The sequence below is a fragment of the Barbus barbus genome (genome assembly GCF_936440315.1).
Source record: "Barbus barbus genome assembly, chromosome: 36".
Taxonomy (NCBI): domain Eukaryota; kingdom Metazoa; phylum Chordata; class Actinopteri; order Cypriniformes; family Cyprinidae; genus Barbus; species Barbus barbus.
Genome location: NC_136714.1, coordinates 14,927,400 through 14,942,494, shown reverse-complemented (window position 1 = coordinate 14,942,494; position 15,095 = coordinate 14,927,400). Strand labels below are relative to the sequence as shown.

Here is a 15,095-nt window from a genome sequence, read left to right as displayed (position 1 = left end):
CCAGAGTCAAGACATTTTTTCTTGGTCGCACTTTGCAGCCAATCTGTATGACTGTTGACCATTTCTTGCAAGAAATAAAAATTCAAAAGATTTTCTGCCTCTTGCCTTAATATTAGCCCCTTTCACACAGTAATACCAGTAAATTACCATAAAATTACCGGAACGACTTTACCGGTAAATTCAAAAATGCGCTGTTCACACAGGCAACGACATTCCGTCTTTTTTCCGGAAAAGCACCATTCACACATCCATTCCAAAATACTGGTAAATTCCGTGACATCATTAACCTCCAATGACTGCGCTTGTATTTGTAAATGGAGGGGTATATACGATCAGTCTTTTTGTTGATGGTTTCATTTTTGTTTCAAATTTTGCATTCATGCAGCTGCTTTTGTCCCAGAGACATCGTAATAGACGACTACAAACCAGTGGTTAATTTGAAAATTTCGAGGTCCCGGAACAAAGCGGGGTGATGGATACGGCATGTGATTAGAGGAGGGAGAGGTAACGGAGCATTCAGCCGATCACACTGGTGGCCAGTTTAAGTGATTGACGGCGTGCATCACGCTTGTATTACATTTTGAAAACAGCAATTTCCAGGCCTGGGGGGTGAAAAAAAAAAAAAAAAAATAATGAAATTTTATTTCACAAATCTCTGTAATAGAGTTATAATTAATCATGTCCAGAATTTCGTGGGGGATTGTGTGTGTATTTCATAGTTTTACTCATTCCCGCAGCTTTCAAGTTTATAATGAGGGGAATTCCTGCAAACATTTATTCAAGATAGCAAGTAGGTTATATGAGTAAATAAATCCACACAAACTAGCAGATTAAATCAGTCATTTGAAAACAGTGTGAGTGATTCAGCTGGAGCGCGTCTTCTCTCTTTCACTCTATCAAAGCGACTTCACATTCAGTGCATCTCGTCTGCAACGAGCTGCTGCACACCAATCCAAGACTTTCGCTCGCATTTCGGGACAGTTGACAAAAGTGTAACTTGCTTAATCGGGTCATTGTTGCATAGTCACAAATGTATATTTGCACGTCTTTTAAAGCCAATAGGTACTCGTGCTCTCCAGAGGCTGTTTCAAGGCTGAGCGCTCACAGTCACATCCAAAGCCGCCTATAGCGCGTATCATATTGAGTTATTTCACGTAGTTTGTTGTTGAACTTAAGTGGCCAAACACACACAAAATTACGCAAAAATGGCCGTCCTGGCGAGTATCCAGGTTTTTTCTTAAGTAAATGTGAACAGTTGAAAAAAAAAACAGTTATGTTTACACAAATGCAGCGGTCTGTGCGACGGACATGGGCGGATACATGGGAAAGTGTGGAGTGAATGCGTCATCTGTGCCAGTGTGTTATGATTGGCCCGGAGTAGAGTCTTACGTCAGCGCGTTCTGAACTCGTACGTGCTCATACCGGTAATTTTCCTTCTGCGTTCACACACAGCAGAATTCCGGCAATTTACTGGTAATGTTACAACTTCTCATACCGGTAAATTGCCAGAACGAATTTGCCGGTATTTTTGAAAAGGTCCTGTTCACACATGATCTCTTTACGGCAATTTACCGGTAATTTTCCGGAAAAGTCTGTATGTGTGAAAGGGCTTATTGACATCTTGCCGACACACATGTAAACTGAAAAATGCTCCTGGAGAATGCTTCATCTCTGCTACATCATGTAAATCTGTGCACATTGTTTTTGATTAGCTGTGCTCAATAATCATCAATAATCAAATTTCCTGCGGTTCTAATATTATGCAGGCTTTGTGTGGTATTAAAAAGTCAAGTTGTTCAGAAGCAAATTTACCATTATATAGAAAGCTCATAATGCTGTGATCTGATCTCAAATGGTTTCTACAGTTTGCTTTCAAATGAACCAAAATTTCACAAAATATAATATTTTTGGTATTTAGATGCAACAAATTAAATCACAATCAATATGCTCCATGCGGGTCATTCACAATGCGTCGTTATACAGAAAGCAACTTAATTATCGTAATTAATGTTATCGGCCAGTAATGTGAAAACAAAATCAAAAAGTCAAGAGACTGGAGAACTAAAATGACTTTAATTATTCTACTACACAATAAAAACAAGTCATTATATTCTCAGCACTTGTGGGCTGATAAGGGTGGGTAGATGTGTGTATCAGCTCTATTTTGTACATAAATGAAGAACATACCTTACTGGTAAGAAAAAAACAGTAATTGCTGTGTTTTCTCAATGCAGTATTGACAGCCATGATTTAATATCAAATACAACAGCGTGCTGAAGTATACTGAAAATGAGCTTGGAAGGTAATTATTAGTGTCAAACACAACTTTAGTGTTGAAACTTTAATGAGGGGTTAGCATCTAAAGGCTGATGGGTTTGAGCGGTGATGCCGTACCTCCAAGAAGCTGGCAGCAGGAGTGTTGTAGATCTTGACGTTGGTGGTATTAGCACTAGGCAACAGCTGGCCGTCACGGAACCACGAAACGGAGGCGCCCGGGTGAGCGAGGGCCTCGCAGGTGATGTTAGCCGGATTACCCTCCCAGGTGAACACCGCCGCAGGGCCTTGGATCTTTGGAGCATCTGTAATTATACACAGTGTCAGTCAAGTGCAACCAACACATGGACTGTTCCAGAGAAAGACCTTGGGGCAAAAAATACAACAGCTTCCAGCTGGCATACATTACCCATCATCCCCTCAACCATCTTTCAGAATTGCAATTTCTGATATCTGCTCTATTGTCTGTTGTGATTGTTGCCCCCCCTGATGTTCACTTCGGCTAACTAGACTTTCCACTCCAGGATTGATACATGCAGTTGAGTCATCACATTTCCCATAAAGCTGGTCCGATAAGACACATATCCACTCAAATCTTATCGCTATCTCAGGACCACAGGCTGCAACACTGCTGCCGAGATAATGTCGGCACCCCAAAACATAATGTCTCTCTTTTGGATGAAATGGCCAATGAAATCTTATCACAGCAGTGGCTGAAATGAATATTGGATAATTTAGGGCTTGAAATTATTTATTTGATTTTAAGAGAACACGGTCTTACCATGTTGATGTAAGTAAACGGCGAAAGTCTGCATAAAGATACTGATTTCAAATAGCTAGAATAAACTCTTTCCAACTGGCTGCCAGCCTGAGACTTAATTTTTACTATGAGGCTGAGCTCAATTTCAATAAAACAATACATAAACAACCAAGCGAATAAAACAATGCATTTAAATGTAAACTTGAAGTAAAAGGTGGGAAATAAAAGAAATGTACAGTCATGCAAAACAGAACGGGAGACTCTAACCCAAACCGTAAGTGTCTGAGCATGGGAGTGAACAATCTCATCTAGGATCATTTGAAGCAGACAAAGCACCTTTTCTTATCGTTAATTACTGCGAAACGCTCCATGCACTCAACCAAGAAGCTGATTACTCACAAGCCGGGCTGTGGCAAACTGCATTTCCACACAATTTCTATCAATTGCACATTGTGATGCTATCTCATGCAGGAATGGGAGAAGATTTTTAGGGCAAGAAAAATTAATCCAATTAGACTTTCATTGCACTTCAAGCTTCACTCCCTCCCACTTTTCTGAATTAGATTGTGGGAATACTTAAAAATGCAAGCAGATGAAAATAACTTTAAAGCTAGCTTTACTGTAATTCTCTACCTGGCAAATGGCACAAAAGTGCACTCAGCCAACTGCAGTAAACATAATCTGATAAAATAAGCATTTTCTCTCAAAATTGAGTTGTGAGAATGTGAAGATGGCAGTATTTCATTTCATATGAAGAGCTCTGAATGTAACAAATAAGCCCAAAAGCTATAAAACACATTTGAGTATATGTGCCACAAGTGCCTGTGATTTGAACTGAGCTTTTGGTGGAAAGCAAGTTTAATTTGTTTGAAACAGACGTATAAAAAAGCCCTCAAACCAGCAATTTCTTCAAAAATAATTTATCTTATTAAATCTAATCTTTTGCTATATACTCAAAAAAGAAGAAAAAATACTGATTGTTTCATAAAAAACATGATTATGTCAATACTCTATGCTGGTTCATGCAGGTCTGCTTGGTTTAATAGGCGGATTTACTGTTTTTTGGCAAACAATAAAGCCTTAATGATTAAGTTAGTCAAGACCCTGGTGGTCTTATTTTTGGGTCCAGCATCCATTTCCTGCTGTTTTAGTAGCCAACAAAAGCTAGTAGCTGACAAAGATCAAAGGGAACATTGAGAAATCACAATCTGTCCACTTCATTGAGCTTTGTCACATTTGCCCTGAACACAACAAGACAACAAGACAAATAACCTACAAAGGACAAAGAGAGAAGTTTGTGGTTTGGCTTACAGCGCACTTCCAGGTACATGCTCTGGATGTCCTGACCAATGGAGTTGCGGGCAGTGCAGAGGTACTGGCCGGCATCAGTGAACTGCACGTATTTCAGAGTAAGAGAGGACACGCGGGCATCGCTGCGCACGATCACGTTACCATCCAGACTCTAGAAAAAGAAAAAGAGATTGAGTAAGAAAAAGATATGTCAAATACAAGTACGCTACAGTTCAAAAGTTTGGGATCAGAAAGATTTTTTATGTTTTTTTTTTTTTAAAGAAGTCTCTTATTCTCATAAAGGTTGCATTTATTTGATCAAAATACAGAAAAAAACAGTAATAGTATGAAATATTATAGCAATTTAAAACAATGTTTTACAATTTTAATATACTTTAAAGCATAATTTATTCCTGTGATGCAAAGCTGAATTTTCAGCATCATTAATCCAGTTTTCAGTGTCACATGATCCTTCAGAAATCATTCTAATATGCTGATTTATTATCAATATTGGAAACAATTTTTGCTGTGAACCTGATGATATTTTTTCAGGATTATTTGATCAATAAAAAGTAAAGCAGAAAAGCATTTATGTAAAAAAAGAATGTATATATGTATATACCTGTATATAATGATGTGTTATTAAAAGTGATGGTAAAGACTTATTTTGTTAGTAAATATTTATATTCTGAATAAATGCTGTTCTTTTAAACTTTTTATTCATCAAAGAATCCTGAAAAAAGTATCTCAGGTTCCAAAAAATATCAGACAGCAAAAACTGTTTCCAACATTGGTAATTAGCAACAATAGAAAGATTTCTGAAGGATCATGTGAAGCCTGGAGTAACTGATGATGAAAATTCAGCTTTGCATCACATGAATAAATTATATTTTACAGTATATTAAAATAGAAAACCTTTATTTCAAACTCTAATAACATTTCACAATATTACTGTTTTACAATATTCTGTATTTTTTATCAAATAAATGCATCCTTGATGAGCAGAAGAAACGTCTTTAAAAAACATTAAGATCTTACTGATCCCAAAATTTTAGGTAAACCTAAATGCCAGTGCTAGGGAACAAGGTGGTCCTTAAAGTGAAATTTCACCAAAATTTTAGGTAAACCTAAATGCCAGTGCTAGGGAACAAGGTGGTCCTTAAAGTGAAATTTCACCCATGAGTATATTATCATTATTGACTCATCCTCATGCTGCTGCAAACCTGTATGATTTTCTTATAGAGTATGAAAAACAAAAGACTACATTCTGACAACTTTTATATGTTCCAGACCTAAATTTAAGATTCTCAAAGAAAATCTTGACATCCACATCCACACATGTCCATTTGTGAATCTGAATAAACTGATTCACCAAAGAGAGACCTTTTTTTATTTCATCGTTGGAAAACAATCTTTATTTTTTATTTTTTTTATGTCATTCCTGCACACAACTACAGACACCAGCTGAAGGGACAGCATGGCTCAGGGGGGTATTTTAGGAGACAGTGAGGCAGGGATCAATAATGAAGTGGACCACACAACAGGGGCCACTTTAAAGCCTTTTCTCCTGAAAGCCTGTTTGAACAGCACAGCTGGGACAATCTGCTAACAGTTTTACTCCCTGGCTCCATCCTGCACACATGTGCACGCTCTTTAGCTTGTACTGCGTTTACTATGCTGCCCATCTCTGGTTACTATGGTGATCTGAGATCCTACGATTGGAGGGGCTTTGAATTACGCAATCAATGCTAGTTCCAGCTGTTACAATGAAAAGATGGCATGTTTTTCATCACTGCTCTGTGTTGTTTGCATTTCAAAGCATTTCTTACTAGTTTTCTTGGTTGTTTCAGTAATTTTCAAAAGCAAGTAAAAAGGCCCTTCAGATCAGCTTCCGAAAGGAGCAAATTCACATCATTAACCCTTGATTACACGTGTAGCTGACATGAAATACTTTTGAAAAGTGCAAATACTGTGCCGTGACACGCAAAAAAACTAAAATATTTTCTACAGCATTTTGCTGATTCTTCCTTACTGCTTAAACATGCAGCTTTTATTAGCTTGTGCTAATTGAGAAACCACATGGAATATTTGTACTTTCCAATTTTCATTTGCCACATCACATTTAAAATGAAGTGAAGTGAAACTAATTTTTTAAAAGGAATTATTAAAGAACCTACTGAAGCTGTAAGATGACAAATAAATTATTTTGTATATATTTTGTATATCTTATACATATGTTCAGATGCAAAATCAGTTATTTATGATCATTTAACCTATTCATTGCCTTTAAAGTGAAAATTACTGAACCTTCACATATGAGCCTGATAAAAATGTTCCTTTTAGAAGAAGATTTCAAACAGCACTTAAAAGCTTCTGAACTCTTCGAATATAATTCAAAATAAATAAGGAGAAGGTTTTGTCTTTTATATTGCACCACAAGGTTAAAATGGAGATCGCTCAAGCGGTATTCATTTAATCAAGAAATTTGTCCTTCACTATATCTTATTGGAAATTAATAATCTTAACCTTGAGGCAGTATATACAGCATGTATATACAGTCATGGCCAAAAATATCGGCACCCTTGGTAAATAGGATCAAATTAATCTGCATTGTTAATTAGTCTGATCTTTTATTTTTTTAAAAATCACAAAAATCTATCCTTTCATTGGATAATAAGAATTTAAAACGGGGGAAATATAATTATGAAATAAATGTTTTTCTCAAATATACATATAAGAAATTCTTATGAGTAAAATATCTCTGAAGTATATCCCCATTCATATTCACAATTTTGAGCACTCTAGGGTGATTATGAACATGAAATCCAGCCATGGCTTCCTGTTTCACAGAAATATAAATAGGAGGGAAAACAAACCCCAAATTTCCTTAATCATCCATCACAATGAGAAGACCAAATAATATATTTCTAATGTGCAGCAAAAGATAATTGAGCTTCACAAATTAGTGAAGTGGCTTTAAGAAAAGAGCTAGAGCAGTGAAAATACCCATTTCCACCACACTGTAAAAAAAAAAATAGTTGCGCCAACTTAAAATTTTAAGGCAACCAGTTTTAGCAGATTTTGGAGTTCTCTCAACTTATTTTTGTAGGAGATTCTCAACTTTTTGTTGTATAAACTTAAAACAACAAGTTGAGAAAACGCAAAAATCTGCTGAAGCTGGCTGCCTTAAAATTTTAAGTTGGCTCAACTTTTTTTTTTTTTTTTTTTTACAGTGCATCAGGGCAATAATTAAGAATTTTCTATCAACAGAAAATGTTACGAAACTGCCTGGAAGAGGACGTGTGTCTATATCGTCCTAATACACGGTGATAAGGAGAGTTTGAGTGGCTAAAGACTCTCCAAGGACCACAGCTGGAGAATTGCAGAAAATAGTTAAGTCTTGGGGTCAGAAAACCTGTCAAAAATTGTCAAACAGCACCTACATCACCACATGTTGTTTGGGAGGGTTTCAAGAAAAAATTATCCTAGCTCATTCAAAAACAAACTCCAGCATATTCAATTATCAGACACGACTGGAACTTCAAATGGGACTGGCTTCTATGGTCAGATGAAACAAAAAAAAAAAGAGCTTTTTAGGAGAAAACACTCAAGATGGGTTTGGTGCACACAGGGATAAAAAGTACCCCATGTGTACAATGAAATATACTGCTGTATTTTTGATGTTGTGGGCCTATATTTCTGCTGGAGGTCCTGGACATCTTGTTTAGACACATGGCATCATGGATTCTATCAAATACCAACAGATAAAAAAATCAATAAGTGACTGACCGTACAATAATCCAAACACAAACCTCAAAAACAACACAAAAATGGGTCACTGAGCACAAAACCAAGCTTCTTCTATGGCCATTCCAGTCCTCTGACCTGAACCCTGTAGAAAATGAGTGGGGTGAACTGAAGAGAAGAAGCACCAACATGGAGCTGGGAATCTGAAGGGTCTGGAGTGATTCTGGATGAAGGAATGGTCTCTGAACTCTTGTCAGGTGTTTTCTAACCTCATCAGGCATTATAGGAGAAAATTTAGAGCTGTTAAACTGGCAAATGGAGGTTTCAAAAGGTATTGAATAAAAGGGTGCCGTTAATTGTGGCCAATGTGTATTAGAGAAAAAACATTTATTTCTTAATGATATTTCCCCCCATTTTAAATTCTTATTATCCAATGAAAGGTTAGATTTTTGTGAATTTTTATATAAAAGATCAAAAGGATTAACAATGCAGATTAATTTGATCATATTTACCAAGGGTGCCGATATTTTTGGCCATGACTGTATATATACATCTTTACCTTTATATTTTATATTTTTAAATATATTCTTTATTTATTATTCCATATACAATATTTATTTGGTTATCCATTTAATTTGCTACACATTTACAATCAAGCACCTTGTGAATGAAACTGAAATCATCTCTGCATACATCATCTCTCCATACCTTAGTGACTGACACATGTTGGTTCGACTAGAAGCGAACTTCAAAAGAAGAAATCAAACGGAAATCCACAGATTAATGACACTCATGTAATTTACAAGAAAATTTACTGACTCAGCAAATCGGACTTGCATAATGTGACCCATGTTAATCAGAGAGTGCAGCCTCTTCCATGACACGTTTAAATAGATTTATTAGTCATGCCAGCTGACACCATATTACTCAGTTAACAAATACAACTCCTGCACTGAAGCCACCGGCCATGATATTCACATGGATACCCATTCCCATTCAATACGAACGGACATTTAGAAAGAAAAAGTGTAGCTGTCACAGCCTGATATTAACAATAAGCACTGTTGACATTCACAAGCAGTATTCAGTGAAGCAGAATGAATAAAATAAGCCCAGGAGAGCCGGATGCGCTCTACATTTTTCGTACTTAGCGACGCATACTTTGTTTTACCTGCACTACAATGTTGCTATGGCATGTACATGCATACTGAATGAAATATGGGATGCTGTTTTTAGCATCGAATAACTCACTGCAAACTGCTCAGTGTATAATTCACATTTTTCTTTAAGTGAAGGCACTGCAAAATTTGAACATTAGCGTGCACCTTTCATCAGTGCCTCAGACGGTCCCCCGACAGCTTGCGAAGACAGTCGGGAAATAAGATGTTTCTGAAACCTGCAGTGGCCCTTCATTTATAAAGTGCCTGTTCAATGGTCAGTGAGAAATTTGACTGCGGAGCGGAATGGAGTGTACGCGGCGCTGAAATCCAATCAATTCACAAACTTGATTTAAGGTGTGGTGGCTTAGTCACGATCTGAGGGATTGAGTGCTTTAAGTAACAACCAGGGTCTCGACCATAAATTCCATCCTGCTTGTGCCTCACGTTCAGAGGGCTGTTAGTATGCAGGGCTGTCGAGCAAGTCCCCTCCCGTTGCATAGTAATTGACAGCAAGCCGCATATGCAGAATCTCTCCTGTTTTATGTGCGTACGTAGCGTCGGTCGCATATAAACCTTCACGATTTCTTTGAACGTTAACCTTGAACGCTTCCAGCAAATCACTTTGTACCTCTACCTCCTTGTCTGCTGTCAAATTTAGCAGAAAACAGTAGGGAGAGAGAGAGAACATTTCAGCTAAGGTTTCTGCACTGAAATGCAATCACTGGCCTGTGCGCATCTTATCTCACCTAATAGAGAACGTAGGAAGCCCCATTCTGCCCATTCGTTTCTCCTGAAAGAGCAGGCAACCAACAGCGGAACAGAATCAGAGCTCACATTCAAAGTCTCCTGCGTGAAAGAAAGGGATTTCTTCTTTTTCCTCGGGAGAAAATAGTAGGTGACGGATATCATATTGTATGACTGCACTGACAAAGAGACAATGTCAGAAAAAAAGCTGTCGCTAGGAAAAGCGAGTCAAATGGTGTCCTGCACTTCAAATTTCACACTAACAAGAACTGGAAGAGCACTCTAGCACAGACAAGATGGATCACAGTGTGTCCAAATGCAGAAGAGAATAAATCTGAACTTTTGATAAAGATGGTCTATCTTGGATTGATGCAAGACGTGTTGAGAAATAGCTACCCAGAGGTGGTCTGCAGCAGTTACATTCCAGACAGTGAGCTGGCCATATGTTCCAAGATCGAATGCTAATTGAATTTGGTCAAGGTCACATACTGTAGTACATAAATACCTATATATATATATATATATATATATATATATATATATATATATTAAGAAGGACAAGTATTTTTAACATCAAAATAGCAATGAATAAATTACATTTTAAAATATATATTAAATATAGAAACGGTTATTTTAAAATTGTAATTTTTTTTTCAAAATATTAATGTTTTTACTTTATTTTTTATCAAATAAATGCAGCATCAGGCATCAGTGAGAGAGAACTTAATGAAAATTCCCAAATTCCTAAATGTTAGATATGTGATCTATAAAATATAATCTATAAAATTATATTGAAATCTTGGTTGCAGAACACACAAAAAAATATTATTATTAAAATATATGAAAAATAAACGACTGACCTAATCTTGCATGATTATTAGATACCATCCATTAAAACTGATTTAATTCTGTATGAGTATGTCTGAAAAACAGGCTTGCAATTAAAATGAGCCGTAGAGTTTCTTTTTTAGGCTGAACTTTGTGCTTATGTTTGATTGTAGAGGGCATATTAAAGCTACTAAAGTTACCCAGCTGTGAGCTTTGAGTGATTTTCTTTTTCCTATTAAAATTTGTGACTGAGTAGTAGTAGCAACATATGTAATAGACAGCAGCAGGTCCATTTACATTTCATGGCACAAGTAACTGATATTCTAACAAATCACACATCCATTTTTTTTTTGTTCTACCTGTTTACATTCACTAAAGACATTACCGACTGTGTTTACATTAACACCTTGGCATGATGAGCATTTCAAACAAGAAAAGCATTTGACCGTTCGTGCGTGTAGCATTACTGTGAGGCACGAGTGCACTTCACAGAGCACGCACACAGTATGTGTGAGCATTGAAAAGCAGCCGCCTGTCAGTCACACAACACTTGAGTCAGTACTGTAATCTTGAATTTTTAGTTTAAAGTATCAACTCTTAATTATTCCAAAACTTATGATAAAGTAATTTCCTTGTCTTTGACTCAGAAGAAAAGTGCACGTGTAAAGAACCATGGTGCTTTTTATCTGTACTCCTGAGGATTAAAAACATGAAGTGATGTGTGGGCAATCCCATAACTGTGGCCTTTCATCTCAGCAGATCAGATAAACAGACCTTCCCACACAATCCATATGCATCTGAATCCTTCTTAATCAGCAGCGAAGACACTGATGAATTCTCTCTCTGACAGATGAATAAAGCAAGAGTCTAACATTTCAGAGTCAAGCATGGAATCACTTGCTCATATTGTGCATCTACAGCTAAAGTCAACATGAAATCAAAATTAACCTGTTTGCTTTCTTCTTTACAATCTGTAATCACAATGTATTTTTCCTTTCCATTCACGTCACTATAATGTTAACCGACAGGCGATGTTTTCACATACACACATTCGACCTGCTTTGCCCAATCCAGTCAGCTCCCAATGGATAAAACACAGGCCCGTCTTACATTTTTATTATTAAATTGTCCTATTTAACACAAATGTGTAACATTATAGATGTAAAAGGGGTTTCACATTGACTTTAAAGTTACTGTAATCATCTCTGATGTGGCGTTTATTCAGTGAGGGTTAGTATATTTATGTTAACAGAGGCTTGTGTTGTCTGAATCTGGAGTTGGTTATATGTGTTAGTGTCTCCTTTAGTGCTGCTACATTCCCATCTGAGTCTATGGGAGAACACTGAGTGTTGGCTCATACACTAAAGAAGTCCCTGGCATGTTTCAATCCTTGAACACCCACTCTTTATTTTCTTCCTCAATCCATTGAGAAAGTTTGTCCGAGGGGAATTCGTAAAGGAAAAGAGGTCTGTTAAGAAAGGTGAAAAAAAAACAAAAAACTTAAAAAGACCAAATTGGATCAATTTCTGTTGACAGAAGATATCCAGAAAAATAATGAGCAATATGCTGTAAAGAAAAGAAATGACACGAAAATCATTGTAGATTAGGGATGTCATTTGATCAGATGTGATGTGTGTGGGTGTGTGTCTCTACAGGATTTTAAGGGTAGAAGAGAGCCAACACTTGATGTTCTGCAGTGTTAAAGGGCTTCTCTGGGATTAGTGAACATCCTGGCTACGTGTGAAGCAGCCCTACCTTATGTTTCTCAGGTCGAGTCCATGAAGCCTAGGAGGACAAATACACAAAGCAAAACATGGCAGAAATGAAAAATAAATAAATAAATACATAAATCAGCTGGCGCTCAGTTAGACATGAATCACACATGCACGTTATTTAGAGAAGACAGCTTGTGAAGCTCCAAGTTGACAACTTAATCAGCCTCTAGAACAGTCCAATGGTTTCTCTTTTTCTTGTTCTTTGATTTACATCAGTGACAGACTTTTTTACAGCAGGTTTTACTTTAATATCAGCGCTGTCTCTTTAAAACCCGATGCACATGACGATCCAACTGTTACATGTACTCGCCAAAGCCCATTTTAACTCGCGTTTGGCACTTGGTGAGTGTTAATTTTAGGCCCTGTATATGTGTGTATATATATATATATATATATATATATATATATATATATATATATATATATATATATTAATGTATATATGTCATTATAAAAGAAACACTATATATGACCTTGAACTGACCTTGCTATGACCAGAGCATGATACCAGTTGAGTGGCACATATTCAAAACGTTATCAAGTGTGACAAATAATTTTTTAACATGAACAACAATTAAACTGCATGGAAAAGGACACAGTGGATGCTCAGACATCCAGGTGCAGTGCTCCAGGTGACACATGCATATCATCTTGCAAATAATGTGAAAAGTCAGCCCCCCCCCCCCACCCCACTTGCTGACAAGCCATCAAAATGCCACACTACATCAATAATTAATAACACAATAGGTATACATATGAAATGATGCACACCTTGAAACTATCTGTCGAAGAGCTCATCTATCTGCCAAGATCTATTGCTAACTGTGATCACCACATTCATTTCGCCTATGTCCCATAAGTCACAGGCAGCAGCTTTGAACCTTAACGAGAGCCATTCTTCCATTTGACAACACAGATCCCTTTACTCTTTGAACGGGACAGTAATGAGTAGTTTTCAGTGAAGATTTTTATACCTTCCACTCATTTGTTAACCTAAAATCAATCAATGACGTTGCCATCTGGAATTGCATCGCCGAGAATTTGCATGACTCACAATAGAGGCTGTTGAAGACGTGACTCGAACCGCTTATAAATCAAACAGACATGAATAGCAGACAACCTACCCATTTGACTTATGATAGAACGACAGCGATTCAATGAAAGCTTGCTCTTCATGAAGGCAGCATTCTATTATTTTGACTGCTAATCACACAATTTGCTTAAAAGCGAATCTGCTGCATGACAAGTGGGATTTCAGGATGCATTATCAAATCTGACACTGATCAAGCAGAATAATGACATTTGTGATTAAAGAAACTACTCGTAGTCTGCTGAGTTTCAGCTAAATATTTAAAGCCATTTGGCTCTCATGAACAAAGGACGTGATTTTTTAAAACTGCTTAGGTCTTTGTCTAAGCAAATCAATTGAGCCGTTTGTCGGATAACAGCTAAAAGCAGGCTGATGGAGCCATAGTTTTGACTAACTACATCTGTCTGGTCTACTTTGCAGTTTATTCTAGCAAATAACTTGAATAGGAGGAGATTGTTTGACTAATATACTGTATAAAGTGATAAATCACAGTTTGTCTTTTTATCTGCCAATTAGGAGCAGGTATATTTAAAATAATTGATAGCACAATAATGATGGGTTATTTTTTCTTTATAAGAAATATTTGAATCTTTACTATGCATCTAAAACCAAACCTGGTTAACTTTTACTAGTGATTATCTCTCAAAAGTTTATCTCTCTTCACTTTTCTGTTAGATTTGCATCAGACTGTGGGCAGAATCTGCAGAAAAAGACCGTTAAAAACATGACTAACACAGTATTAGACACCAAAACCGTAGCTGTCCTGCAAAGAGTCCATCTGAATTGACAGGCCACACTTGTATTAAAGTGGCTTGACATCCTTTCTTCCACTATTGATTTAATTACTCGCCCTCTGACAGCTTGTCAAAAGGTTACAGGGGGTTAAAACCTTGTGTTTGGCACCTGCTTTAGCTATCTTGGCAGCTCGACCCCCTTCCCTTAAAAACAATCCTGGTCACGGACTCTCTCTTTGACCTTTAAAACAAAACCTCGGACTTATTACACTCCCCATGCATATAAACAGCTTTGGGATGACACTGATCTGTAAAGAGCAGCAAGATCATCTGTCCATTGTTAAATCCAAGAATGAACATTCAGGGTCACATAAGAGAAAAAAATCTAATCGTAAAAGTTTTTTTTTCTCCCCAGGTGAGCATGGTTATCCCGGCAGTGTGTGTGATAATGGTTCTGAGTGCACAGACACAGTCTGCTTAAAACATTAGGAGCGTCATAGCAAGGACCGTACTGGCCTCAGATCAGCAGGGGGTGCCATTAGGAGACTATCATTAGAGAAGGGCAGCTTGGCTCTGGACTCCACAATAAGCTAACAGCCCTGAAATGCCTCTTTTGATTGTGTGATTCATACAGTAGCGGTGTCAAGGACAGCTTACTAGGTCCCAGTGAGAGTGGCTTAAATGATAAATGAA

The 15,095-nt window shown here is 37.1% G+C and overlaps 1 protein-coding gene across 6 annotated transcripts in view; it reads right to left on the bottom strand.

Moving 5' to 3' along the window:
• The window catches only part of LOC306855832 (neural cell adhesion molecule 1-like), a gene marked incomplete at its 5' end in the record, with an annotated part of 280,165 nt that overhangs the window by 42,121 nt on the left and 222,949 nt on the right, over positions 1-15,095 (bottom strand). For 3 of the 6 annotated variants that reach the window (XM_079394735.1, XM_079394732.1, XM_079394733.1), the window contains 3 exons: positions 2,395-2,579; positions 4,346-4,496; positions 12,559-12,588. In XM_079394735.1, coding sequence (XP_079250861.1) covers positions 2,395-2,579; positions 4,346-4,496; positions 12,559-12,588 — 366 coding nt within the window. The remainder of the gene's footprint in view (positions 1-2,394; positions 2,580-4,345; positions 4,497-12,558; positions 12,589-15,095) is intronic. The other 3 variants (XM_079394737.1, XM_079394736.1, XM_079394734.1) reach the window with 1 other exon arrangement.